General features: G+C 38.8%; 4 protein-coding genes across 10 annotated transcripts in view; 1 reads left to right on the forward strand and 3 right to left on the reverse strand.

The window, feature by feature from the left end:
- Nucleotides 1–26,805, reverse strand: part of LOC149052134 (replication factor C subunit 1-like) — a 231,202-nt gene extending 204,397 nt beyond the window's left edge. Inside the window, exon 1 of the mRNA XM_089184514.1 lies at nt 26,223–26,805. The gene's annotated coding sequence lies outside the window, so the exon portion shown is untranslated. The remainder of the gene's footprint in view (nt 1–26,222) is intronic.
- The window catches only part of LOC149052135 (uncharacterized), a 268,018-nt gene that overhangs the window by 179,984 nt on the left and 60,335 nt on the right, over nt 1–27,699 (forward strand). The window lies entirely within an intron of this gene.
- On the reverse strand, nt 11,799–21,276 carry LOC149052147 (uncharacterized). Its single transcript, XM_089200302.1, has 4 exons — nt 21,265–21,276; nt 16,229–17,820; nt 12,994–16,009; nt 11,799–12,700 (listed from the first exon to the last, which is right to left on the reverse strand). Exons 1-4 carry the CDS (start codon nt 21,274–21,276, stop codon nt 12,689–12,691), a joined length of 4,632 nt encoding a protein of 1,543 aa, XP_089056428.1. The 3' UTR covers nt 11,799–12,688.
- Nucleotides 24,863–27,699, reverse strand: part of LOC149052148 (replication factor C subunit 1-like) — a 117,707-nt gene continuing 114,870 nt past the window's right edge. For 4 of the 7 annotated variants that reach the window (XR_016179908.1, XR_016179903.1, XR_016179892.1 and 1 more), the window contains 3 exons: nt 26,814–27,095; nt 25,546–25,835; nt 24,918–25,194 (listed from right to left, as the gene is read on the reverse strand). Coding sequence is in view for 3 of the 7 variants with exons in the window: in XM_089182948.1 (XP_089039074.1) it covers nt 24,878–25,194; nt 25,546–25,810 (582 nt within the window). In the remaining 4 variants the exon portion in view is untranslated. Of the gene's footprint in view, nt 25,195–25,545; nt 25,836–26,813; nt 27,096–27,699 lie in introns of all 7 variants that reach the window. The other 3 variants (XM_089182948.1, XM_089182909.1, XM_089182876.1) reach the window with 1 other exon arrangement.

Here is a 27,699-nt window from a genome sequence, read left to right on the forward strand (position 1 = left end):
AACGAGAATTAAGACAAATATCAATTTGAGAATTATTGGTTGATCCAATTCCAAATTCTCAAATTAAACATGACATAAATTGTATGGCAGACAGTAAGGAGGATTACTCATGAAATTTTGGAAGTTAAAGTGTTGAGACACATAGGGTAATTATGTGTTACAGAAAGACAGCAAATAAATATAACAGTATACACCAGTAAAGTGTTCTCATGTAGAATGAATTTTCAAACTCATTGAAATTAAGTTGACTTCATAATTCATATTTTAGTTAAAGAAATGTGCAATATCTCTTTACAAGGACGAAAAGGAAATGCCATTTATAAATTTTAAAATAGTAAATGCCAAAAACAAAAAGATGGAATTTAAAAATTACTTAAATATAGCATATCTATTCACTGAGGTTTTAATCATTAGCTGTCACACAGAGATGTAAAATAGGGTTTCTGAAAAAAAACCAGGACAATAAAATTAAAGATTCAGGAGCATATGATTTTAACTTGTTTACTGATGTTCTCACCTGAATCCCATCTGGAATGAGAACTCTGCAAGACTTCTGTTTTATCTTGAATTCAAACATAAAATTCAATTATTTGCAGGAAGGTTAGGGAGGAAATTAAAGGATGGATGCATGTTACATAAAAGAAATCCCTTACAATAAAATAAAGCAGAAGCATATTGTCTACATGTCTATGCTTCTGAATACAGCTATAATAAGAATTTTTTGAGTAATTATCTACATATGTTAACCGAGTGCAATATATGGTCATAAAAGCAATTTTATTCTAACCTTCCTATTTGAAGGGTGCCTTGTGTATCAAATATATCATGTTCAGTACCTCCAGAGTCACAAGCCGGGCTTTTGGGGCTACAAAATAATAAAATAATCATCGAGTTATGTCAGGCCAATTTATCGAGAGTTAATTAAGTATAGTTTCCTACAATCGTATGAAAGTTTAAAATGTGCTTCACTTGTGCTATATATACGGATTTGTCGTTCTTAATTACTAATGAAATTCCGAGGGTGTGACTCAATTACTCCGAGAGATATCCAATTAGGTTACAGAAATGGTTCGCGAATTGTAAACTGTTAATATGTTGACAAAATTTCCCTAAATTATGGTGCCGATACGAATCTATAATTCCTAATCACTTATGAAATTCCGAGACTAAACCTCAATGAATTTAACAGAAAATATCCAGGAAGGTTACAGAAAAAGACTCTCAAAAACTGCTCTTGAATTCGATAACTGTAAACAACAATTATTTACGCGAACCATGTGCTTACCAGCGCGCTTGTGGTCAAATTCCCAGAACCCCGTTTGATTGCACGATCACAGCTCGGACGCTTCTTGAAAAATGTGAAGACTAACAATTTTAGAAATTAATTCTTCAGTTTCCAGCATAAGGAAAAAATATCGTATCGTAAGTATGTTCATCATAACGCCTCGAGATGTCGAGCGGAGAGAAAGTGGTTCCATGTTTTGTGACACAAAAACGGAAACGTGATCAGTTGAATTCAAAACTGAAGCTAGTATCAAACGACGATTGTAAAAAAAAAATAGGAATTTTTTTCTGGGTCGTAGCGTAAGAGAAAACCCAGATAGGACACGACTTACCTTCTCTTCTTGCGCAGATCCTTTGCAGTTCGCTTCTCTTTGTTGATGACCTCTTTTCAGTCTGTTTTCAGAACCGACTTTGTATTTCCTTCTCGCGTTGCTCTGCGCTAGAAACTCGCCTTTTTACTTATGTCCTTTATTGTTCTCTTTCATGTTCCTCTCGCTGTATTCTGCCTATTTTGGCGTCCTTTGTAACTTTCTTGCGCGATTTTCTGGACTCGCTCTACGCTGTTTACTTGTTGCTTTCTTTGGTCGCTCTGTCTCTTTATATCCAGCCTATTTTCAATTAAAACCCTCTCTCCACGAACTTGAATTATGACAACTTCCTCCGGTTGACAAAGCTTAAATTCTGCCGGTATTATTGTCTTACGAGTTGTTTAGAAATTGCAAAATACTGAGAATTACTATTCAACTACATCCTGACCAGTTCGATTTCCCGCTCAAAACGCGGGTGGTAAATTTCATCTACTAACTCACTTGAAACCCTCGTGCAATGTGCCCGTAGTACGCTACACTGCAGCTCAAAACGCGGGTGGTAAATTTCATCTACTAACTCACTTGAAACCCTCGTGCAATGTGCCCGTAGTACGCTACACCGCAGCTCGACGTTCGAGTATGCGCACTTTATCGTCACGCAATCGCGCCTGTGCATTACCTTCTCCCTCGCCTTTCCATTACTTAATGACTAAGATAGTGCCCGTGGTACAGTTAGCCGCGCATGCTAAAATAGCACCTTGTACGGTCGTACGGTCGAAGGGTCTTACAACCAAATTTTTTCGGCTTGATGGGTTACTACTATTTCGTATAGTTATGGGGCTACGCTCTGCGAGCTCCGCTATAAAATCTATTGTTAGAACGTACTAACTCCTGAAGCGATGGTAGTCCAATACACCCAAACTGAGTCCGACGGAAGAAGGCCATGAACAACCAGACTCACCGAAAGTCAGTTCGCGAGAGACTGGGTGAATATACAGCAAAGTATATAGTTGTAGACCGGGTGGAAATACATGTCGGCAAACGGCTGGACTCAATCGGATCCGATGGAGACGGGTTGCCATGGCGAGAGTATATTGGATTCGCCGCGTGTTAGTTCCCGAGAGACTTAGAAAATATACAGCAAAGTAAAATGGTGAAAGCGGCGATATGTCGGCAAACGGACTCCATTGGATCCGATGGAGACGGGTTACCATGGCAAGAGGCCATCGGACTCGCCGCGTGTTAGCTCATGATAGTCTTAGGAAATATAAACCAAGGTAGAGTAGAGGAGGAGGCGGAAAATGTCGGCAAACGGACTCCATCGGATGTGATGGAGACAGGTTGCCATGGCAAGAGGCCATCAGACTCGCCGCGTGTTAGTTCGCGAGAGACTTAGAAGTACACAGCAAGGTACAGTATAGAGAAAGGGGTGGAAAATGTCGGCAAACGGACTCTATCAGATCCGAAGGAGACGGGTTGCCGTGGCAAGAGGCCATCGGACATCGCTGCGTATAGTGAAAGGGGTGGAAAATATCGGCAAACGGACTCCATCGGATCCGAGGGAGACGGACTGCCGTAGAAAGAGGCTGTCGGACTCGCCACGTGTCAGTTCGCGAGAGACTCAGAAAGTACACATGCAGCAAAGTAGAGTTTAGGAAGGGGTGGAAAATGTCGGCAAACGGACTCTATCGGACCTTGAACACAGATTTTAAAAACGGTGAATTAGAAAATGGAGATTGTCGAGAAATGGATTTTCATTTTTCTGAATAATATCAGCATGTCGATTGAAATCGATAATCAGAAAGCAAGTCGACAAATTGGTAATGCTTGAAAACTGTCAATTGTCGATTGACAAGTAATATTTTTTCATAAAAGTCGGTAATGACAATGATGTAAGGGGTGGTAGTCAATTGCTTTTTATCGATTTTTATGGACAAAAAAACAATTCTTAATCGCCATAATTTTACTGTTTTTGAGGGTTCCTGTCATGTGAAAGAAAAAGAGAAATGCATATTATTTCTTTATCAGAGGTTTAAGTCATGGAACACGAGTAGTATAACAATCCAAAATAAAAATGACTTTCAATCATGATTATGACTATCAGTTTGGTTCGGGGTTGTATGCTTCTGCATTTGTTATATAGTAAAAAGGCGCTTTCCCAGCTTTAAACACGTCATAAAAATTCCCCGTTGTAAAATTTCTGGTCGTTGCTACAGAAATAAGCTATTATATATGAAATCATAATTAATCTATTTTACTGTTTTTTTTTTTTTCTGAGGGGTGAAGAAGTTTGATGTTCGCATGCCATTTTATGTTCCACGGTAGAAGCTCAAATTTTGGGGTGAAAGGCTTTGATCCCTATTATGAAAGTTTTTGTTAAGATGCATGTGGTGTATATTATTATTTTAATATTTTGTGGCTTAAGAATTAGGAAACACTGCTTTGGATAATTGACTCAAAATTTTCCAAATCGTAAGGCACACATTGAAATAGATTGGACGGAACATGAAACGTTACTTTCTTTCTTGTTTATCGATGTAAGTTCCTACATATTGGAGAGAGGCATGTTTTAACTAAAGAGTGAGCAATAGCAATGGCATTGGCAGAGGTCATCCTTAATGGTTCTTCCATTGTATCATCATCAATGCCATGCAGATCTTTATCCTTGAAACAAAAAAAAGAGAAAGGATCTAGGAAAGTGATATCAATAAGCAATTTCCTGATTGAATAGTGCTCCATTAATTTTTGAAAAAAATTTGATGTAAGAAACTTGGCAATAAAATTAGGCTACATATAAAATTGGAACACATGATCTCAGTGAGGTGCACTGTTTGCTTTATAACGACAATTCTTGATTTATTGTTAATTCCCTGATAATATCATTGTTATTGTTAGTTTAGTAAATTATTTTTGCATTAACCAGTCTGACATTCTAGTTTTGAACTCTGTTGTTCTGGTTTCCTTCTTTTGGTACAAAATGTAAGGATACCTTTAGCAAAGGTGGTGATTAACTGCCGGAGTTATTTTATTTTGTGTAGAATGATCAGTCAGAAGTTTTGTCTGTTGCATGTAAGTGTCTTCACGCAGCAGTTTGTCAACAAGGTAACAGCAGTTGTTTAATATAGTAACTTGGGTTTTAAAATTATCTCATCTTCTACTATAGGATTGGAGTCATTATCTGTGCTATCACTTTCATCTTTACCGGAGTGAGATTGGGTTTCTTTCATCTTAATAAATACCGATAAATAGTTTGAATGAATATAAAGCCGGTAATTATTGCAGAATAACCTGCCACCTTAAGACAACCCATTAAACACAAGTGGATATTCAGTCACAATAGGGCGATTTATACGAGGAAAAATAAGACTTGTCTTTCATTAGAAGCGCCCTAAACAAGACGCAAACTATATCGACACATTAAGACGCGACTTAGCAAATACGCGTCTTATTGACGAAGAAGAGTTAAGGGCTGTTAGAAGATAGGATGCGTCTTAGCTAGATTTCAAACGAATCGACCGTTTGAGGTATAGTTTAAGTCTTATTTAGGACACGTCCAATGAAAGATACGTCTTATTTTTCCTCGTTTAAATAGCGCTAAGTACCCACTTCGTTACTCAGTGGAGACAGCATAGAAAGCGAATAAAAGTATGTATAATTTGTTGTTCATATTAAAGCTTCTGAAGGTAGAAAAGCGCATAAAGAGCGCGTTTTGGCAATTTATTTAACAATGCGGTCTAACAAAGGGTAATTGATAATAAGGACATGATATCCTTTTGTTTTCATTTTCTCTTAGGCAATGACAATAAGGCACTAATTTAGCGTGATAATTCATGATAGTGCAACTGATCAAACGTGAAGGGAATCCATTCGTGAAAATTGTTTTTGACAACTTGATTTAAATTTGCCAAGCGATAAAGCGAGGAAAAGTTGGTCGTAAGGTTTAAAAACAACGTATATTTCATGTGTAGCGTTTGTCTCGCCTCATGGTTTAAAGAACAACGCATGTTACATGTATAGCGCGCTTGTTTCTCCTCATGGCTTTAAGAACGACGTACATTTCATTGTAGCGCGCTTGTTTCGCCTTATGGCTTAAAGAAGGACGTATATTTCATGTATGGCGTTTGTCTCGCCTCATGGCTTAAAGAACAATGAATGTTACATGTGTAGCGCACCTGTTTCGCCTCAAGGCTTTAAGAGAGACGTATATTTCATTGTAGCGCGTTTGTTTCGCCTCATGGCATTAAGAACGACGTCTATTTCATGTGTAGCGTTTGTCTCGCCTCATGGCTTGAAGAGCGACGAATGTTACATGTGCGGCGCGCTTGTTTCGCGTCATGGCTTAAAGAACAACGAATGTTACATATGTAGCGCGCTTGTTTCTCCTCACATGTGTAGCGCGCTTGTTTCGCGTCATGGATTTAAGAACGACGTATATTTCATTGTACCTCGCTTGTTTCGCCTCATGACCTAAAGAACGACGACTGTTATATATGTAGCGCGCTTCTTTCGCCTCATGGCTCTAAGAACGACGTATATTTCGATGTAGCGCGAATGCTTCACCTCATGGCTTAAAGAACGACGTTTATTTCATGTGTAGCGTTTGTCTCGTCTCATGGCTTAAAGAATGACGAATGTTATATGTGTAGCGCGCTTGTTTCACGTCATGGCTTAAAGAAAAACGAATGTTACATGTGTAGCGCGCTTGTTTCTCCTCATCGCTTTAAGAACGACGCATATTTCACTGTACAGCGCTTGTTTCGCCTTATGACTTAAAGAATGACGTATATTTCATGTGTAGCGTTTGTCTCGCCTAATGGCTTAAAGAGCGACGACTGTTACATGTGTAGCGCGCTTGTTTCGCCTCAGGGCTTAAAGAATGACGAATGTTATTATTATGTTGATTGTGCTCTCTGTGTGTTTAATGGTCAACTCCCGCCTCGCCGAGAAAACGTTCAATAGAAAGCTGCGGTAAATTTATTGAACGTCAACGCAAAAACTCGCAGACAGGGACGTCTCTGATAAGAAGATTTTTGGCATATATCTACATTGTTATCATTGTTCGTGTGTTTATTGTTGTTGTTGATGTTGTTGTAGAGGTGGTGAGTGTTGTTGTTCTCGTTGCTGTGATGGTTGTTGTTGTTGTTGTTGTTGTTGTTGTTGCTGTAGTTGTGGTTGTCGGTTTGTTGTGTGTTGTACTGGTCGCATCCGGGTTAATTAGTAATTCTCTTAGATTCACATCTTGCTTATGGGTCACTCAGCTTAAGATAGTCAGCCCCTATCGTGTATACTTTATTTTTGGTCTCTTTCTCTCTCTTTCAGGCGGCTATTCTCCATCATATCGTACTTTTTCTTCTTCTACAACATAATTCTTGGAATTTTCTCTGGTTTTATGCGAATTCTAAAGGGCATGCTTTTAGGAGTGATTTTAATCTCACGTATCACTGATGCAGGGTTTCCAGGCTTGAGACAAAGGCACGTAGCACGCATCCAGTACGAGCAATTTATAAGTAGCCGAGGCTTTATCAAGGGAGATATACAACATAAAGACCTATTATGCAGCCTTGTTGTTCGGTATTTGCTAAAACAGCTTTTAACCAATAAATTAATATTTATAAGATTCAGCGACGAAAGGAAAGGAAAGCAGAAATTCCTCAGTGACAAGATCCAACAAATTGCTTAGAACGCAGCAAACGGTAGTGGCTTAGTAGCGATTCGTAATAGCTTCACGTCTGATTGTTCGATATGGTTACACAAGATTTATAGAGTTGTCATTGTGCTAACTAAAGCATAGCCTATGGGATCCTGGACAACCTTCGACTCTCACTTCAAAGTTTCTTAATTTTCTTTTTAGCTTTTGTCGCATATCTTGGTTTTGTGACTGTGATGGTTACCCACAGACATCCCGTGATGCTGGTGTTCTCTCAGTTCCTTATTGACAGACAAAAAGATCACCAGCTCCTGCAAAAGGGTAAATAAACTGTCTCCAGAATCACTCCTCGGCTGGGATGATGCATTCCTAGTATTCTGATTTGCTTGATCGATAATCAGACAGATGTGCGTACGCACGAATGGGCGAGCAGACGAAAGGGCAACCGTAGCTTAGAGACAATTGGCACGTTTGTTTTCCTGATAAGATTAAAAAACAGCGCTGTTTATGCACTAGCAACCAGCACTCAGGAACCAATCAGAACACTAGAAATGATCTTTTCACGGAGGGAAAGAAATACATAACTTTCTTTTGTTAAGCGTCGTTATTAGTGTGAGAACGTGGAAAATTTGGTAGCAAGCGTACTCCATTCCCTAAGTCAGATTTGGATAAAAAATGTGTAATATTGAGAAGAAACTTACGATGCGAGCTATGTTCGGTCGGTTACTATTCATTTGCCAATTGCTGGTTCCTGGCCGTGAATCTCCTACACAACCCATCTTTTATCAAGTACCGCCGCCGAGGCCGCCATTTCACGGCATCTGTTGTGACTCTTGGAAGCGTCAACTTTGACGTTCCATTGAAAAAATTTGAGACAAACTCAGAAGGAAGAACACTGTTCTTTCTTTATGGTTCACTTTTCTGGAGATCTGCTATAGTTTGGGGTAAAGGTCTCCCTCGTTTTTTACCACAGTATAATACAGTCTGTATCTGGGTATTGTTGTTGTCGTTTTTGGTCTTTTTTTGTATTTTAAATTTTTTTGAGTCAAAATGTTACTTCTCTAATAAAAGCTACTCTAAATTATGGGCTAAACTTTATTAAACACGTAGATTGTGGTAGAGAAGTGAGCAAGGAAACACACAAAGTACTTATTGGAAAACAATTTAAAATTGTGGATTTTTATTGCTGGCTTCGGAAATGGGAATTATATTATCTGGCAAACATGGAGAGGCAAATGGTAACATTTGCATTTTAAGACGAGTTTTTTTGTAAACCTATTTCTTTGTAAAAGATAATGGATTCTAAATATTCATTAATTTTCTTTGGTACATTTGAATTTGATGGCTTTTCGAAAGGTAATATATCAGTTATTGGAAAGTAATACATACAAAAAGAGCAAGCAGTTTACGTTAGGTCAGAAGCCAAGTATATAGGAGGGAAAAAAGAGAAAAAAAAATATTGCGGTTTGCCTAGGCGTTTTAAGCGGAGGTTTTTGGTTTATTTTTGTTGTTTTTTGTTTTTTGTTGTCTTTGTTTATTCTTTTTCCTTTAACTATTATGAAAGTAAGAAAAGTCAAAATTGGCGCACGATACCATATAATGTTATGAATTAATGAGGTCTGTAATTAGGGGAAAGACTTGGGAGGGGAGGTGTGGATTAGGAAGAGGAGCAAAGAACCAGCGGCAAGAAAGAATACGTAGTGACAGACAGCTGTGAGCATTACCCACACGAGTGCTTTGGTGAAAGCTAATTTCTTTCACACGTGCGAATACATTCATGTATAATTATTAGAATAAGCGCAATCCAACATCGTGAAGACTCTGATTTTTCTCAGAAAAAAATTAGCGGAAAGTGGGGTGGGAGTGAAATATTGGATTGGTGGGACTACCGGCGAAACCAGATTTCATTCCATTTTGTTTGCTCGTTTTTATCCGTGCGGGGATCCCGGCCGAATTCTTGCTGGCTCTCTGGTACAGATCTCCTCACCGGCATCCCAAGAGAGATCCCAACAGGTGTCCCGTGGGAATCTCGGCGGGTACTTGCGAAAATACCGGTGTACACTCCAGAGGTTGATAACATCGAGGAACTCTTCTTTTTTGTCTCATAATTAACCATTTCATTCTTTCACATATTGACGAAGACGGTACAATCGAGCAATCGTTTTTAACCCGTAACTGAGTGTTATCACTGAGTGTTATCACTGAGTGTTATCACTGAGTGTCATCACTGAGTGTTATCACTGAGTGTAATCACTGAGTGTAATCACTGAGTGTTATCACTGATTGTTATCACTGTGCGTTATCACCGTTTAATAAGGTTAACAACAAAAGACGAGAAAACAAAATTTTGTACCACAATTTATCATTCATTTTATTATCAAGCTTATTTTAAAAAATCGCTAAAAAACGTATCGAATAACATCAACAAAACGATTATGCAGCGTAAAAAACAGAACAATTAATTAGTATTCTAACAGCTAGACCTCTTGGTAATCACTAAGGAAATGATCTTCGTAATTTTCTTGCGTAATATTTGTCAGATACAAACAGTCCGGTGAAGAAGTTAATTTGCAATGCGTTGAGGACATTTGAACTCTAAATACTAACATTGATTTTGGGCGACAAACATAAAATTAAATTATACTTCAGAGAGAATTCGTCGTTTTATTCGAGTGGCTCCGCCCTAAGTAACCGTACCATACGACTTGAACAGGCCAATGGGACTCAGTCAAGGATGACCACAACCGCTTAATAGAGACCACCGCTGAAAAGTGGTGAAAGTGACAGAGCATAAGAGGGAAAAAATTCAGGAATTTTATAACCGACCGCTTAATACAGTTTCGACTATTCATTCCGAATAAGCCAATCAAGCCGACTTGAAGAGCTCTATTCACCAATGTGGTGTATATTAAAAAACCGCTATAAGTGTAAATGTTTCTTTTCAAGCCAGAATTGCGATAAACATCAAACCAACAGCCCACGCAAAAAGCACTATTCACCTGTGTGGTATATACTCAAAACCGCTTTAAGATGGGTAAATGGAGTAGGGCTATGGAGCACGAAGAGAAAGTCTAAGCAGACGAAAGAAGCCAATTAAGTCCAGCAATTCTTCAGGAAAATTCTTATCTTTACCTTCTAAAATCGTAGCTCAAAGATTCTCGAGAACCCACCTGTGATGCCACCCTTGGGAACACATAGATATTCACACTCCCATCCTGGGGAGATGAACGGAACCTTGAACTACCCCCACCCCCTTCCCATGGCTCTTTCGTAAATGATTGTTATATATGCTATCGTCAGCAGTGAACTCCTGCTAGAACATCTACGTTGTCGCAGTTTTTTAAATCTGGGGTGAAGTCAGAATATCAGGGCTTATTGACTTTTCGGATCCAGTACAAAGTCTTTAAAGAACGAAGGAAATTTATCCTTGCTCGCCTTTACCTCGGTGAATATCTCGCGTTAGCTTCATTAAGCATCTCAGATGGAACATAACAGGAATGCGTGGCCGTCTCTCCCAGGTTGATCCTTATTTCCAGGATTTTTCCACGGCTTGTTTTTCCCGGTTTTCCTTACTCCTTATAAACCAGCACTCTAAATTCGAGTTGCAAATGCCACCTTCTAAAACGTTTTTATTTCACATCTTGTATGTCACCCAGTCGAGGATCTCCATGAGGTTAACCGTTAGCCGTATGTGGGTCAAAAAACTAACTGTCAGGCGTAAAAATTGAACAATTCTAACCCTTAGTTGAGGAAAAATTAACTTTAAAAATCTTTCCCTCCTACAAGGTGTTATTTAGTGTTAGTCTGGGTTAACTGCAGCAGAAAAATGGCCACAATTTTAACCGTTAGCCATAAAAAGTTCTTATCGGTCGGCCCTCAGTTTAAAGAAAATTTCGGTTTTTTTTAACAGGCTGTTTTAGTTAAGTTTGCAATTGTGTAAAAAAAAAAAGCATCCATATTTTTCTACACTCGACGAACCATACCGACCTAGGGTACCTCTCATGATGAGGACGCTTTCTATAAACAGAATAAAGCACCATCTCCCAAAGTGAAAGGTAATTTCTTTTTTCTTGCCTCTTCAACGATATATGACTAAACATCATATCGCTTTACATGCTAAAAAAACGCGTCGCGTGACATCCCAAGGAACGGCTGCCAATGAAACTGGCAGAAATAAAATCTGAAAATATCGAAGTCTATATCTCACTTAATAACTCTATTCAAGGAAATGGGAAGAGGCTGAGCGAATAAGACATGGGTGCGCTCACTACTTCAAACGAAAAGATGTGACAAAACATCATATCTGTCGCGTAACGTGCTCAAGAAGTGCATCGCGTGACATCTTAAGAAATGGTTGCCAATGATCGATATTAGCAGTTATAGAGTCGAAGTAGTATCGAAGTTTATCTCTCATTCAGTAAACCTATATAAAGAAATGGGCAAAAGTTATTAAGCGAATACTACTTCAAACGACAAGAAATGGCTTATGCAGGTTGATGCAGATTTGTTATTGATTTCCTCTTCCATTCTAACAAAATACCAAACGACTTGTTTCATTGTTTGACATTTAAATGTTAGTTTATTGTACTTAGATAGTAAGTAAACAATCTAATCGGAGAAACTAAATAAATCATGTGGCTTCAACTTTCCAGCTCATTCTGAGCCTCCTTCAATACTTTGTAATCCATAACTAAAATTATGAAATAAAACCTCTCGTTTCGCCTTTGCATCGTTCTGCTTGTAAAAAATAACACAATTTATTGCATTTAAAATTAAAGGAGAAATCTCAGAAAATTAACTAACACAAAGACTAAATCCAAAATCCATTACGGTCAAAATCTGTCATTTTAAGTCCAGATAAACCAAATTCTGATTGGCAGAAACTAACTTTAAGTACCAATGACTGTTTACAAATCCTCTAAAAGTTAATCACAATTTCCATCTGACATAAACCAAAAGATAAACGAGCAATCGGACAACTAATTATTCTCTAATTTCCATGGAAATTCTCCACTCATGCACATGGCTAAAACAGCTTTACATCACTCATGAGACGAAAAGCGATTAAGAAAAATCTGTAAAAAAAACTGTGGAAAACGTTTTCAAGACGTTTCAACTTCCACTTAAACGTAACGCCTTAATCCTCTTAGCTGGTAATACTTAGATTAAAAATAACTTTTACATAGCTAGTCATGATAATTTCAAGACATCATATGAAAAAAAAAACAGTAGTTTCAGCAGGATATCAAATATCAAGCTCTTAAGAGCAGTTCAGACAAACAAAAAGTCAACTTTTGAATCAGTTCCCTTGTTGAACTTGACTTTGGCCGTCATTTGGTTCTTCCTGCTTTGAAAAGAAGACTCTTGACAAATATTTCATCGGTAGCTTACTGGTTTATGGTCCAAATATCTGCGTTAGGTATCCTAAAACTTCCTGGGATTCCAATGCTCACTGCCTTAACTGATAAATAAAAGAATCTAAGTTTAGGGAGGATAGTTGAGTTGCCATGAAATATTTCTTAGTACTCCAAATAATACATTGCACAACAGGATTGTTTTTAAAAAAATTTGCTTTTTTACTCCTATCAGGTTTCCAGAAAAGAATGTTACCATTGTAAACGTGTCCTCTTGATTCTACTGCATCTCAATTTGTCAGAGCAAAAGATTAATTCGTAACCCAACTGAAACATATAAGCAATAATTATGATTTAATGTAACTTTGCATTGAATAGAATGTGTAAACAGAATATTTACTTCCTTCAGCTTCGAAATATCCTTGAAATCCAGGTTGACGTCGTCACCAATGAGTACAAATGGTGCCCAGTAAATCACCTCCTTGAACTTTTCAATTTCTCTCATACACTTCATGGCCTGATTGAGAGCTTCACTTGCCTTCTTGCCTTTGGCAAGTGCATCGTAGAAGAAACTCATGAACTCCAGGGTTCCCTCGTCGCCAATCGCCCACAAGGTTACCACAACAGATCTGGCACCAGCACCCAAAAGTGCACGCGCCATGCCGACCACACCCTCGGCCATGACCTTTCCACGAGCAGTGTGACAGCAGCTAAGTACAACCAGACGTGCTCGCAACCCAGCTTCTATGACATCTTTCATCGTCAGTAGATAGTCTTTCTCTTGCGGCTGAAGGTTATCTCTTGTGGTGTTTGGTGCCAGGATAATTTCTCCTGTTTCCTTTTTACCGTGCGCTGCAATATGAACTAACGCCACTGATGATATTCGTTTTAACACTTCATGTTTTGTTGCCATTTCTCCAGTAAGGGGGGAAACATTGAGGATACGTTCGATCATCTTCACTTCTTTCCTTGCTCCTGGAAGTTGCTCCAAGAGTTCTCCCTCAGAGATGATGTGTTTGAAACATGGGTCGCCGACAAGTAATGCACTAGTCTTCATGTGAAAGTCAGCTGGACAGTCATGAATTAGTTGCAACGTCGTCAAAGAGGGAAGCACACGAATTCTGAAAGAATCACTTAGATATGATGAGTTGGAGTCCTGCAACGCTGCAAAAGGCACAAGGCAAAGTTGCCCCTCTGGAACGAATGTTATCTCGTTGCCTTCGATCAGGTCAGCGATAGGAGCGACGATGATGTCATGCAGCTTCTTTAAAGCACTTGATTGGGAGTGCCTCACATCAACTCGGATCACATCATCGGCCATTTTCTTTACTATCGGCGAATCACGCTGAAGATTTTCGATTTTAACAGTATCTCTTTCACGGATCTCCTTCAGAACAGTTTTGTTCAGCTGCTGGATGAAACATTCCAATTCATTCTCAAACTTATAATCATTGACGTGTACCTGTCTCATCTGGATGTTAGCTTCACTAAGGCGAACCCAGAAGTAAATGCAAGGTCCATTAATAGCTATGAAAACTGTGTTCAATGGAACCCAACTCAGAGAATCAAATGATGCGCTGTGCGTTGAAGAATCTTTAGGCTGATATCTTGTGTCCATCAGATCTCTCAGAGCTTGAGCACGTCCTTTCTCTGCGGCAAGAAGAGCCTTTACAACTTGACCTTGTTTGAGATTTATACGCCACAAACCTTTGTATGCACTTTGGTGCTGATTACGATAAGAAATCTTCCACCGATCGTTGAGTTGAAGACCTGCCCTGATATCATCATACAACTCTACACTCGAGTGATAATAGTCAAAGGCCCTCACAAGATTTCCTAGGCACTCAAAACTTCTTCCAAGAGAACGGAGTGAGCGCGCCTCTCCAGTCTTGTCTCCCAGTTCTTTGGATATTTCGAGGCGACGTTCAAAACACTCGATTGCCGTTTCCAATTCTCTTTGACGGAGATGATTCTGGCCGAGATGGCAATAACTCTTTCCCTCTCCGGCCTTGTCTCCCACTTCTTTAGCAATTTCTAGATGACGTTGATAGTACTCTACTGCTGTTTTGAACTGTCCTAGACTGTCATAAGCGTTGCCGAGACTGCCATAAAATTTTCCCTCTCCGGCCTTGTCTCCCACTTCTTTAGCAATTTCTAGACCACGTTGATGGTACTCGATTGCTGTTTTAAACTTTCGTAAACCTTGATAGGCGTTGCCGAGATTGCCATAACTTTTTCCCTCTCCGGCCTTGTCTCCCACTTCTTTATCAATTTCTAGACCACGTTGATGGTACTCGATGGCTGTTTTGAATTCTCCTAGATGGTCATAAGTGATGCCGAGATTACAATAACTTCTTCCCTCTCCGGCCTTGTTTCCCACTTCTTTAGCAATTTCTAGATCACGTTGATGGTACTTTATGGCTGTTTTGAACTCTCCTAGACAGTCATAAGCGATGCCGAGATTGCCATAACTTTTTCCCTCTCCGGCCTTGGCACCCACTTCTTTAGCAATTTCTAGATCACACTGATGGTACTTGATGGCTGTTTTGAACGCTCCTAAACCTTGATAAGCGTTGCCGAGATTGCCATAACTTATTCCCTCTCCGGCCTTGTCTCCCACTTCTTTAGCAATTTCTAGATCACGTTGATAGTACTTGATGGCTGTTTTGAACTCTCCTAGACCTTCATAAGCGATGCCAAGATTGCAATAACTTTTTCCCTCTTCGGCCCTGTCTCCCACTTCTTTAGCAATTTCTAGGTGACGTTGATGGTACTCCATGGCTGTTTTGAACTCTCCTAAACCTTGATAAGCGTTGCCGAGATTGCAATAGCTTCTTCCCTCTCCGGCCTTGTCTCCCACTTCTTTAGCAATTTCTAGGTGACGTTGATGGTACTCCATGGCTGTTTTGAACTCTCCTAAACCTTGATAAGCGTTGCCGAGATTGCAATAGCTTCTTCCCTCTCCGGCCTTGTTTCCCACTTCTTTTGCAATTTCTAGATCACGTTGATGGTAGGTGATGGCTGTTTTGAACTCTCCTAGACCGTCATAAGCGATGCCAAGATTGCCATAGCTTCTCCCCTCTCCGGCCTTGTCTCCCACTCTTTTAGCAATTTCTAGGTGACGTTGATGGTACTTCATGGCTGTTTTGAACTCTCCTAGACAGTCATAAGCGATGCCAAGATTGCAATAGCCTCTTCCCTCTCCGGCCTTGTCTCCCACTTCTTTAGCAATTTCTAGATCACGTTGATGGTAGGTGATGGCTGTTTTGAACTGTCCTTGGCCTTGATAAGCGTTGCCTAGGCACTCAAAACTTCTTCGAAGAAAACGGAGTGAGCACGCCTCTCCAGTCTTGTCTCCCAGTTCTTTGGATATTTCGAGGCGACGTTCAAAACACTCGATTGCCGTTTTCAACTCTCTTTGACGGAGATGATTCTGGCCGAGATGGCAATAACTGGTTCCCTCTCCGGCCTTGTCTCCCACTTCTTTAGCAATATCTAGACCACGTTGATGGTAGGTGATGGCTGTTTTGAACTTTCGTAAACCTTGATAGGCGTTGCCGAGATTGCCATAACTTTTTCCCTCTCCGGCCTTGTCTCCCATTACTTTAGCAATTTCTAGACTACGTTGATGGTACTCGATGGCTGTTTTGAATTCTCCTAGATGGTCATAAGCGATGCCGAGATTGCAATAACTTCTTCCCTCTGCGGCCTTGTCTTCCATTTCTTTAGCAATTTCTAGGTGACGTTGATGGTACTTCATGGCTGTTTTGAACTCTCCTAGACAGTCATAAGCGATGCCAAGATTGCAATAGCCTCTTCCCTCTCCGGCCTTGTCTCCCACTTCTTTAGCAATTTCTAGATCACGTTGATGGTAGGTGATGGCTGTTTTGAACTGTCCTTGGCCTTGATAAGCGTTGCCTAGGCACTCAAAACTTCTTCGAAGAAAACGGAGTGAGCACGCCTCTCCAGTCTTGTCTCCCAGTTCTTTGGATATTTCGAGGCGACGTTCAAAACACTCGATTGCCGTTTTCAACTCTCTTTGACGGAGATGATTCTGGCCGAGATGGCAATAACTGGTTCCCTCTCCGGCCTTGTCTCCCACTTCTTTAGCAATTTCTAGACCACGTTGATGGTAGGTGATGGCTGTTTTGAACTTTCGTAAACCTTGATAGGCGTTGCCGAGATTGCCATAACTTTTTCCCTCTCCGGCCTTGTCTCCCATTTCTTTAGCAATTTCTAGACTACGTTGATGGTACTCGATGGCTGTTTTGAATTCTCCTAGATGGTCATAAGCGATGCCGAGATTGCAATAACTTCTTCCCTCTGCGGCCTTGTCTCCCACTTCTTTAGCAATTTCTAGGTGACGTTGATGGTACTTCATGGCTGTTTTGAACTCTCCTAGACAGTCATAAGCGATGCCAAGATTGCAATAGCCTCTTCCCTCTCCGGCCTTGTCTCCCACTTCTTTAGCAATTTCTAGATCACGTTGATGGTACTTGATGGCTGTTTTGAACGCTCCTAAACCTTGATAAGCGTTGCCGAGATTGCCATAACTTACTCCCTCTCCGGCCTTGTCTCCCACTTCTTTTGCAATTTCTAGATCACGTTGATAGTACTTGATGGCTGTTTTGAACTCTCCTAGACCTTCATAAGCGATGCCAAGATTGCAATAACTTTTTCCCTCTTCGGCCCTGTCTCCCACTTCTTTAGCAATTTCTAGGTGACGTTGATGGTACTTCATGGCTGTTTTGAACTCTCTTAGACCTTGATAAGCGATGCCAAGATTGCAATAGCTTCTTCCCTCTCCGGCCTTGTCTCCGACTTCTTTAGCAATTTCTAGGTGACGTTGATGGTACTTCATGGCTGTTTTGAACTCTCCTAAACCTTGATAAGCGTTGCCGAGATTGCAATAGCTTCTTCCCTCTCCGGCCTTGTCTCCCACTTCTTTAGCAATTTCTGGGTGACGTTGATGGTACTTCATGGCTGTTTTGAACTCTCCTAGACCTTGATAAGCGATGCCAAGATTGCAATAGCCTCTTCCCTCTCTGGCCTTGTTTCCCACTTCTTTTGCAATTTCTAGATCACGTTGATGGTAGGTGATGGCTGTTTTGAACTGTCCTTGGCCTTGATAAGCGTTGCCGAGATCGCAAAAACTGTTTGCTATGACTTTCAGTTCAACATTAGTTTTCCTTACTAATTGAAGTAGACGTTGGTTGTTGCTTTCAATCTTAAAACGTGTCAAGGGTAGATAAATCGTGAGCGGATTTTCGAAAATGCAGTGGATATGTGTATTTTAAAAATAAAGAGAGTATTGGATAGAACCTTAGAAATGGAATGATAATTCGTATGTGAGTTTCTTGTAGAGTTTTGGTTTCAAGTTATTCGCGAATGCTTTATCAGTTCAAGTTCGGTCGTCATGGTGATGCTCAGAAAAATGAGGGGCATGCAGCACAAACTCTAGGAATTAGTTAAAATGGCCTTTTCTTTTAAGTTGAGTTTCACGGAATAATCGAAAAAAACTCTTTAGGAATAATTTAGCTTTTTAAACTGCTCAGTGCAGTAAAAGAGAATATCGCATGCATTATGTGTAGAAGAATCTGTCTGGAACGTATTGATTTTCCTGGAAATATTAGTTGTATTGCATCTCGTATCATGTTTGAAACATTCGTTAAAAGATACGGCCAATCCCATATGCAACCAGCTCCTCGCTTCTTTATACAAGCAAAGTTCGACACAAGCTCTGGCTCCTGAAAAGGAGAGAATGATTGGTCGTGCGAGGTAATTAATCTCTGTTAAAGTATAAAAGTATTAATTAAAAGGACTTAATTTGTCATTTAGCTGGGAACAAAAATGTAATAAGGAAATTTGAACTCGTGGAAAAACTGAAAAGGAACAATAAGGAGCTAGCGCAAAGCAGCTACCAATTAAGCTTGAATTGCAACGATCATTTTAATGTGCTCTTAAGCGCTTTTCAGCACTTTTCGGTAAGTTTTCGGGCAGACTCTATTGAGCAGTTTACAACTTTTGAAAGGCAAATTTTCAGGTGCCTCCTGGCCGGGTTTAGTAGCGTCCCCTGCTAAGAGTGACCGAGAAGATGCAGGAAACGGGGCTTACGGTTTTCCGTCCATTTCCGGGAAAAGAATTTAAAACCATTTGCAGATGTCATAGCTTAGGCGGCAGCACATTCTCCTCAGATATTTTAAGGCTCTGAGTGTTGGTCCAGTCTAGGGCTTGAACCCTCGGCGCTCTAAAACGTGCACTAACCAGGCGGCGGTATTTGAGAGCTTATTGAAATTTTGTTATGCTTTTCATCACATAACAGATATTAACACACCAGATACAATTCACACTTAGGGTGCAGTCACGTGCCACAACCAAACAAAAACCCCTTTTGACGAAATCATAGAAAAGAATGTTAAACGCTTATGATTGAAAACCCCACCTTTCTCAATAGCTTTGATTAAAGTGGGTTCCAATTGAACAGCAACTGTTGCATCATCGAGACATTCCTCGTAGTTTGCTGTGAAATTCAAGAAATAAGGTTTCAAAAGTGGTCATCATATGCAATTGCAGCAAAGAAGTCTGAAAAATTACAATTGCATAAATTGCAGCCATTTACGAGGATCATGTCTTTGCTTAATTTTGATTTGCTAAAGGGTGATATTTCTTTCCATGCTTCTTTTCTGCATTTGCTCTAATGTTTCCTTTTCTTGATGCAGATGATGTATTCCGTTATCTTGTAACGCTGCATGAGAGATTTATATATTTAGAAATCAAATTGTTACCCAAACGGAAATGAGCTGCTGCCCTGTTGCTGTAAAGCTTGGCGTTCAGCCCTTTATTTTTGCAGTTCACTTGAAGTCCTTCCGTGTAGGAGATTATCGCGTTATTAGCTTCTCCTTGTCTGTATTCTTTGTTACCTTTCTCCAAACATACTTCCGCTATCCCTGAAAACACACCGTTTTAGTGTTAATAATATAGTAATGAGTTATACGATCGAAAAATCAGAAAATTTTAATATTTGTACGTTTTCTTTAAGTGAAATGTGCAAGCTGTTGGGAGTCTGGGCTGTAGCTTGGCTATTATTAGTTCAAGTTTCTCGGTTTACATTTAGGTCGGGAGGCTTTCAAAACCCCTTTTACACCTGGCTTACGTCTTCCAAAATATCACAAGTTTCACCGGGAGATCCTAATTGAACCCAACTTTGTTTATAATCGCCCTTCAGGAGAGTTGATCTGTGCACTTTGTTTGTTTTAAAATATGGAAGTTTTTAAGAGTTTTAGCTGTAGCTTGGCTCTAACCAGATGAAGTCTGTTCGGTTTACATTTAGGTCGAGAGACTCTCCAAAAAACCCTTTTACACCTTGGTTACGTTTTATATATAATATGATATATAACCGCATGAGTTATTGAGAAAAAATACATAAGGCAAAGCGAAGCCAGGACCGAAAACGTCGTGCTGAGAGTAACATGGGTTCGTAGTTTGCCCATCCTTCAGAAAAGCGCGTCTTTCTTTTTTTTATTATCACTTGGTTTTTCCCATACATGTAATTGTCTATTGAGAACATACTCGATCATACTTGAAAGTACCATTTCAAGTGCAAAAGGAAAATACTTTTACCGCGCAAATATTGTTCATTTTAGGTGCAAATTGTAGATACATCGATAATCTACAAAACATTGTGCGCTGATTTACAAGTAAGCTCTTCTGAAACTCAAAATTCAATTTTGGCCCGTTCTTTTTCAATTTAGGGCCTTTCAAAGCGAAGTCGCGTTTGCCTATAAAAAAAAAAAAAAAACACTGATGTCTACGCTTTCTGCTCGATCGGATTGAGCAATAAACTGTTTTTTCCATCTTTTTTCCATTTTCTAGTAACAAAGTTTGAAATTTGAAGAAACGATCTTCTGCTTTTTCAAAACTTATTCACAGAACATACGCAAATTTTGATGTATGTGTGACAGAAACTTCACTGGGGCGTCTTTTAAAAAATCTTGTTTCACCTGGTGTTCTTACCTCCTAAAGGGTCATTGTGTACATTCAATTTAGCGTCACTTGACGTAACTTGACTTTCCTCTGTTGCTGAAATTACAGAGAAGATATTTCAACTTAGTTAGTGATCACAACTATGTGAAATTACAATTGTGCACCAGAATTAAGATAAACTTAATAAACACACAGTACAAAATCACCATAACTAAGTCTTTCCCTGTTGCTTTTTCTCACCTGTGGCTGGAAACTCATTTTTCACCTCCAGTTCTTCTCCCGTTGTTGGGAGGTTGCTTTCTGCCATAGCTAGAAATAAAATTGAATCGATTTTACTGCGCTGCATGGTTAAAAATGAATAGAGGAGACTCGGGTGAAAGTAACCTAAAGAAAACATTGTATACTCTATCATAAAGGGAGAATGAGAATCTCAAAGCTTCCTCCGTCACGCTATTGTGATTGCGTGACAGTTCTAGTCAAGTTCCGCGGGTTGTCATGTTCGTTTTTGATTCGTTTGTTTGTTTGTTTGATTGTTTGTTTTCGTAGTTTCATCTGATGAAACGTCGTTCAAGGCTGTCCCTTATCAAAATTCGTGAGTTGCAATGCACAACCTAGTTGTATCCGGTAGGCACGGATAAGCATGGATCAAAAATTATGTAATAAAAGACTCTTTCTCTTATTCCTTCACCTTAACGCCCATGGGGCCGGGAGAATTTGCGAAACTTTTTTAAACCAGAAGCGCCTTCGAGGGTTTGCGTAATCGTCGCGAATTCTACCAACACCTTGAGAGCCTATTGCGTGAAGAGACACGTTTATGCACTCGTGAAAGCTAGTGTAAGTTCTGCTCTTCTTCAAAGCGCATGTACATTTCTCTCAAAGTTATCGAAAATTTCTGGACATAGTCTTATTTTGAAAAAATTGGTAAGTTCTAGCAAAGAAAATAAAACATTAATTTTTTTTTGAAGGAGTCACAAAATTTTGAATAACTGGAAGTAGCAGGCCCTTTTCTAGATTATTTTGGAACCCGATTTGTTCATTTCGAATTCGAAAGGAGCGCTGAATACGAGATTATTTTGAGGGACTGGAGAAGATGGCACTGGAAAGTGTCCTATTCATCAAAACTCTTGTTATCAAGAAACTTCAGCTACAACAAATTGAAAGCCAAGCGCAACACACAGACTCCTCCATAGTTTAATCTTGCGGCGTACGAAGAAAGACTAAATGAGCACAATGTTTGCGTGTTTACATCGTGCGCTGGAAGATAAAACTGTTGGCTCAGTAAATGCTGGTACATTTACAGCGTGCGGTGAAGATGTCACGTTTTGGAAATTGAAAAAATTCTGATATTTCACCGACAACCATATTACCGTTATTATTACGATATCTAAAGAAACGTAGGGATTGCGTATTTTTTTTTTCAACCTCGAGCTTTGCTTCAAACTTCACTTGTTTTCGAGAGATATTGGCTGGTTTTGATTTTGATGAGAGCTATAGTTATATACAGCACGTTATCTGGCTTTATTACATCCTCATCATCCGCTTCTGCCGCATAATCATCACGCACAGTTAAACCTTTAACTCCTGTGATCTAACTGTTAATTCTCCCCTCTAGCTGTTACATATTTCATTTCAAAGTAGATACAGAAATTTGGTGTTATCTACCTGATAAAACTTTGAGTATTCTGATTATTTGTTTGCTGGATAACGTAATGATATTACAGGGACAACTGAGTTACAAGTTATATCACTTCTAGGAGTTTAAGGCTTAGGGAAATTGCATCGCGTGCAGACTATTAAACCACGAGTTAAATAAGAGAAACCATTGAAATGTCTTCACATCTGATAACAATAAACCGGGAAAATTCGACTGAAATTAAATTTGATTGTTGTCAGCCGCAAGAAAAATAAGATTGCGATCTTTCATTATAAATAACATGAACTCTATAGCTCTAATCAGTTGCAGAATGAAAACTGATTTGTACCTGCTAAGCTGTTATCCTCTGAATCTCTCTATTCTCCAAACGATGTCATTTGTTAATTCTACATGCCTGAAAATATCAAGAATAATATTTTGCTTTACAACAATTTCGACGAAAAAATGAAGGTAACATATTCACGAGTTTGAAAGATCTAACCTCCTCTATTGCCCAGTTTCGTGATCAAATTGTTGTTCTTCTTTAAGAAAGTTTTTGCGCCTGTTTTTTTGTTTGTTTTTTTAAAATTCTTGTTATGGTTATTACTTGTTTACATGTTTCTCCATGGCGATTAATTAATTCTGTGATTTAAATTTAGCTCATTTTCTTTTAGAGCAAAACACTCGCAATCCGCAAAACCCCTTTTCTCCTCAGAGCAGGACATGTTACGCTCTGCCATAACTGAATCGATAAGGATGAATTCACACCGTGAGTTATATTGTACCAATGCAATTTCTCTTCAAGTGATCAACTCGATATATCCCTCGTTCAATATGATACACATTTGTTTTTGGTCATCTTCCCATTAGCGTTACAGTTCTCTCAAATTTTCATTTTCCGATTTCACCGTGACAACTTCATAAAGTTTCTAAAAATAATAACGGTAAGCTTTTTTCTTGTAATTAACTCCCGCCAATTCTGCACTTAATATTTTTGCAAACAAAAGCGTAGGCGTCCATTGAAATCACCAGAGGGAGATACAAAGCTAAAGAAATCACATCAATAAAATGTATTCTTTATATATACTTTTTTTTCAATTTTCATGTCTTTCGATTATAATATGCTACAAATTTCTTCATTATCTTTCCTCACCTGAAGGGTACTTGCAATAAAGTAACTCCAATAAAGTTCTTTTTCAAGAAAAATACTTTACTTCTCGTTGTATCTAGAGAAAAGCATATTTAAATCGTTTTGCGTGCTATGAAGAATTAAAGCGAATACCATAAGTACTCTTCTTAAAGAAATATCCGAGGAAGATATTAAAAATATTTTAAATCTATGTACTCCACGCATCTTTGTGTATGGAAACCCTCAGTGTATCTTAAAGGAATTTTACGAATAAATTGTTACTGCACCAGTTTTCTTTAAGTTGGAAGAGAAATCTGAGGCCCTAGCTCTCTGTCTCTTTGAGCTCCAGAATTGTCTGCTGAGTTTGGATGCAGTAAGCGAGACCATAAACAAATGTATTATAGTTCATGCAGGCAAGTGACACACTTGATACTGGAATCAGAAATGCTGCAGCTTCATAGATCCCTCATGAGAAGATAAATAAGCTACCTCAAGGTCTGGTATGTTTATCTACAAGTCAGCATTGATATCTAATCTGTCGTTTAACCTGATCTAGCGGGTAGGGTTTTTTTTTTTCGGTCGCGATTAAAAATGATTTTTTCCTTTGTCACGAAAGAGCTTAAAATTTATTTCCCGTCATTATGCATTCGACATTGATGATCTTTGCAGTATGCAGGATGATCCTTTATGTATCCATTGTATGTCATGGCTCATTAACGAGAAATATATAGCTATGTGGGTGAACTTCAGATCGCAAAATCCGATGGTCTAAGATTCGATCCTGCGTTCGTGACGAGTAAACAAGATCAATATTTCTTTCATTCTTTTGTCTCATATTTCGAATTATTACTATTTGTATCTTTAGTCAATAACCGTTTATCTCATTCACTGCATTAGGTCTCTATTAACTTATTCTGTCCTCACCTTAACTCCTGTGAAAATGTGATTTGCCCCACAAGTGTGTAACAAAACGGTGCACTTGGTAACACCAGCGGTATTGAAGAAGCTGAATATGAGCTCACCGAACTCGAAACAGAAAATCGTGTATCATTGTTTATTTCGTGATCCATGATTCTATTTTGCAGCTATGCTGTTTCACTATTTATACGTCAAGTTTGAACAGAGCCTCATACTACATTTTTTAACTTTTCATTTCCATTAATCCGGAGCTCCTTTGTCTTTAAGTCCATATTAGAAACCATGGCCAAACTATAGGCTTTGCGCATGCGCCGCGAATCAAAGCGGAAAAAAAAACCAAAACAAAAAAACTCGCTCTTGAACTTACAGTAAGCACGTGGAACTCGGGTGAGTAAGAGATGTGGGTTATTCACTTATTATATAACGAAAACTAACGAGACCTCATGTGTTACCTAGGTTTTTTTTGCATCACAAAAGAAACACAAACCGAACGCATAGTGAAGGAAATTTCCTTATTAATGATAAGGGCGACTTGTCGGCTTAGAAACTTCACAAGTTTTGTTGGAAAAGTTGACCAATTGAGCTGTAATTTACGTCACTAACTCAGTTGATAATAATAAATTAACTACAGTGGAAAGTCAGTTTAGTAAGACAGAAGAATGAATGAAGCATCTTTAATAATATCAAAGTCATTCCAAATGTTACAGAAATTTGACAACCTGTCAGAAGGCCATCCATGGTTTTATTGCTCAGTGACTGAGAAATGTGTTCTTCCAAGGTCTTTTTGCTCCGTGTATCACTGGCATTCATTTCAGTGAAGGTAAAACCAAGCTCTTCACAAACAAGTGTTGCTGTTGTGGTTTTACCAACTCCTGGGGAACCGCACAGAAGAGCTGCCTTTAAGGACGACCCATCTTGGTCTTTGTTGAAAAAGAAAGCTGTGCAAAATAAAAATGTTTAAAACTGTGATTCCATTACTAACATACTAACTGCATGTATAAGTGACTGTCGAGTGAAATAAATTCATCAAAGTTCATAAGTTACAGCTGTTTAAAAAAATGTATCTCTGAATGTGGGAATTAGGAAACATGTATATATGTCATCAGTAAGTTGTACAAATGCACCTGGATGCACCCAAGAGAGATTATATTCACTAAGTATAATCACCGCACAATACATGTAGGATGCTCACTGGTGAGGAAATTTAAGGCATACAGCTGAAGTATGAATTAAATTTACTGTGAAGTTATGCTCTTGTGCTAATTGTTGGAGAGGTTTGAAACACCCACCTTTCAGTGCAGGTGATGATGATAGTGTTTGTGTTGTTGGAGATGACACAGATCTTTCACTCAGTTGTGACAAATCCCCTTCAGACTGATCTTTTCTCTGGCTGAGGGACTCCACTGGATCAGCTTTCTCCTTCTTTGTCTTCTTGTGCACACTTAGTGGTTCATAGCTGGTCTTATTGCCTGGTTTTGTTCTGACAAGCTCAAACAGACCGTCTTCATCTATTTGTGATGTTCCACATTGCCTTAGCCTTAACAAAGAAACCATAGTTTCCTTGTCCAGTAATGTTTAGCTGTTCAATGAAGTAGAGACAACCTTAAATCAGTTAAAGGGTCTCTAAACAAAGCAATGTTTAATGACCTCCTCAGCAAGAAATAAAAGCTTATGCCTATGAACAAGAACAGCTCTTTCAGAAGCCAACAAACTTGTAAAAGAAATAATTAATTTCTTCCCTAACTTGTAAATTTTTCAGTTCTTATTAGTTTGCTACACAGACTTATGAATTGTTCATTAATTGAGTTAATTTATGCAAATTTGTGGCAAGTTTCCCTAGTATTTTTGCAGAAAGCCGCAGCCCAGATTTGTTACAAAAATTTAAGGAAAAAGGTGCAACCTATATGTTGGTGTTCATGTTTTTGTTTTTGTTTTTTCCTTTTTTGATTTGTGTATTACAATGTACCTTAGAAAGTTTATGCTCTCCAGGATCCCGTCCCACAACGACATAACTTGTTTTCTTGCTAACTGATTGGGTAACTTTTCTACCATATCTTTGAATCAACTGCTTACAAGTGAGGGTTAAAGTTGAATTAGGGGAGGGGTAGGTGGGCAGTTTCTCAGATACTTACATTGAACCAACATTTGAACAACAACTGAGAGTAAAAGGATAAAATACATTTTTTTGTTTAACCCTTTAACTCCCATGAGTGACCAAGACAGAACTTCTCCTTACAATATCAATACAATATCATGCAGACAAGTGATGAGAATAAATAATCAAGCAGGGGATTATTAGTTGATCCAAGACCAAATTCTCCAAACTAACATTACAAGAATTGTATGACAGACAGTAAGGAGAATTACTATTGACATCTTGGAAGTAAAAGGGTTAATCAAAGCATGCATTTTACAATTTTTTCATGTAAACTGTATCTGCAGATTTTCCAAATAAGCCTTAATTCTAATAATCTTCATTTTCCTTTGTCTTGCATCTCTCATTAAAATTTGAAAGGATGGAAAACAAACCATAAAGAGCTTGGTCTCTGAAACCTACCTGAGGGATTTCCTTTAAACCAAGTGTCCTAGGATTATCTCTTGCCATAAAACCATGGTAGCCGAATTTTTTCTTTTCCAATGAGGGTGGAACTTCAACCACTTCCTCTGATTTTGACACCTTTTGGTGTTCCTTGGGTTGGAGTTTCCTAACTGAGATCTTTTTTTCCTTTTTTGGAGTAACAGTTTTCTTTGGACTTGGTTTTGAGTCTCCAACTGGAGTTTCTGGAACTGTAGCAGCTTTGGCAGCCAGTTTGCTAAAAAGAGTTGTCTTTGGTACTTCCTGAAAAGTTCAAGGATAAAATTTGAAGTGAATAAAAGTTACATGTATATCAAACATACTAACCGAAAAGAGTTGTCCTCACAAGGCAAGAGTTGTCCCAAATAGGAATGTTGATAGTGAAAGACACTGCTGCTTTGAAAAATGGAGGCAAAGTGGCAGCATCTTCCTGGATTGTCAAAGTTAAAATCACCAAGAATGTACCTAACGTTTTGTCACCAAAGTTACTGTTTAGTGTAAATTCTACGTACAGTACTGGTTGTATTTTGAGTGGTTATAGTATTGAAAGTAATGTTTTGTTGCAAGTATTGTTAGCAACGTGCATCTGAGTAAAAACCATCTAATTTCATAGTAGGACAGGTTTACATATACAACTGACATGTGCCACCAGTTTTACAAGTTTGAGTAAGCTTTTGGATTTTACACAAAGCCAAATTTAGTCATAAAATGTTATTGTTTCATCTTCAAGTACCTTATTCAAGTGCTTAAAGACACATACCATACACATGCAAGGAGAAATTAGATGCTAGTCACTCTTAGGGGTCAAAGGTTAAATGTATCAGCATAAGGGCAGTTTCCCATGACAGATCTAACGTTCTCAATGCTT

The sequence above is a fragment of the Pocillopora damicornis genome, chromosome 1 (assembly GCF_964200805.1).
Source record: "Pocillopora damicornis chromosome 1, jaPocDami1.2, whole genome shotgun sequence".
Lineage (NCBI taxonomy): Eukaryota > Metazoa > Cnidaria > Anthozoa > Scleractinia > Pocilloporidae > Pocillopora > Pocillopora damicornis.

Bases quoted from the DNA above. Each gene is read 5' to 3' on its own strand.
- LOC149052147 (XM_089200302.1), bottom strand. The intron at 16,010-16,228 runs GTACCATCAACG...TCTCCGTCAAAG, and splicing joins GAATTCAAAACAGCCATCGA to AGAGTTGAAAACGGCAATCG.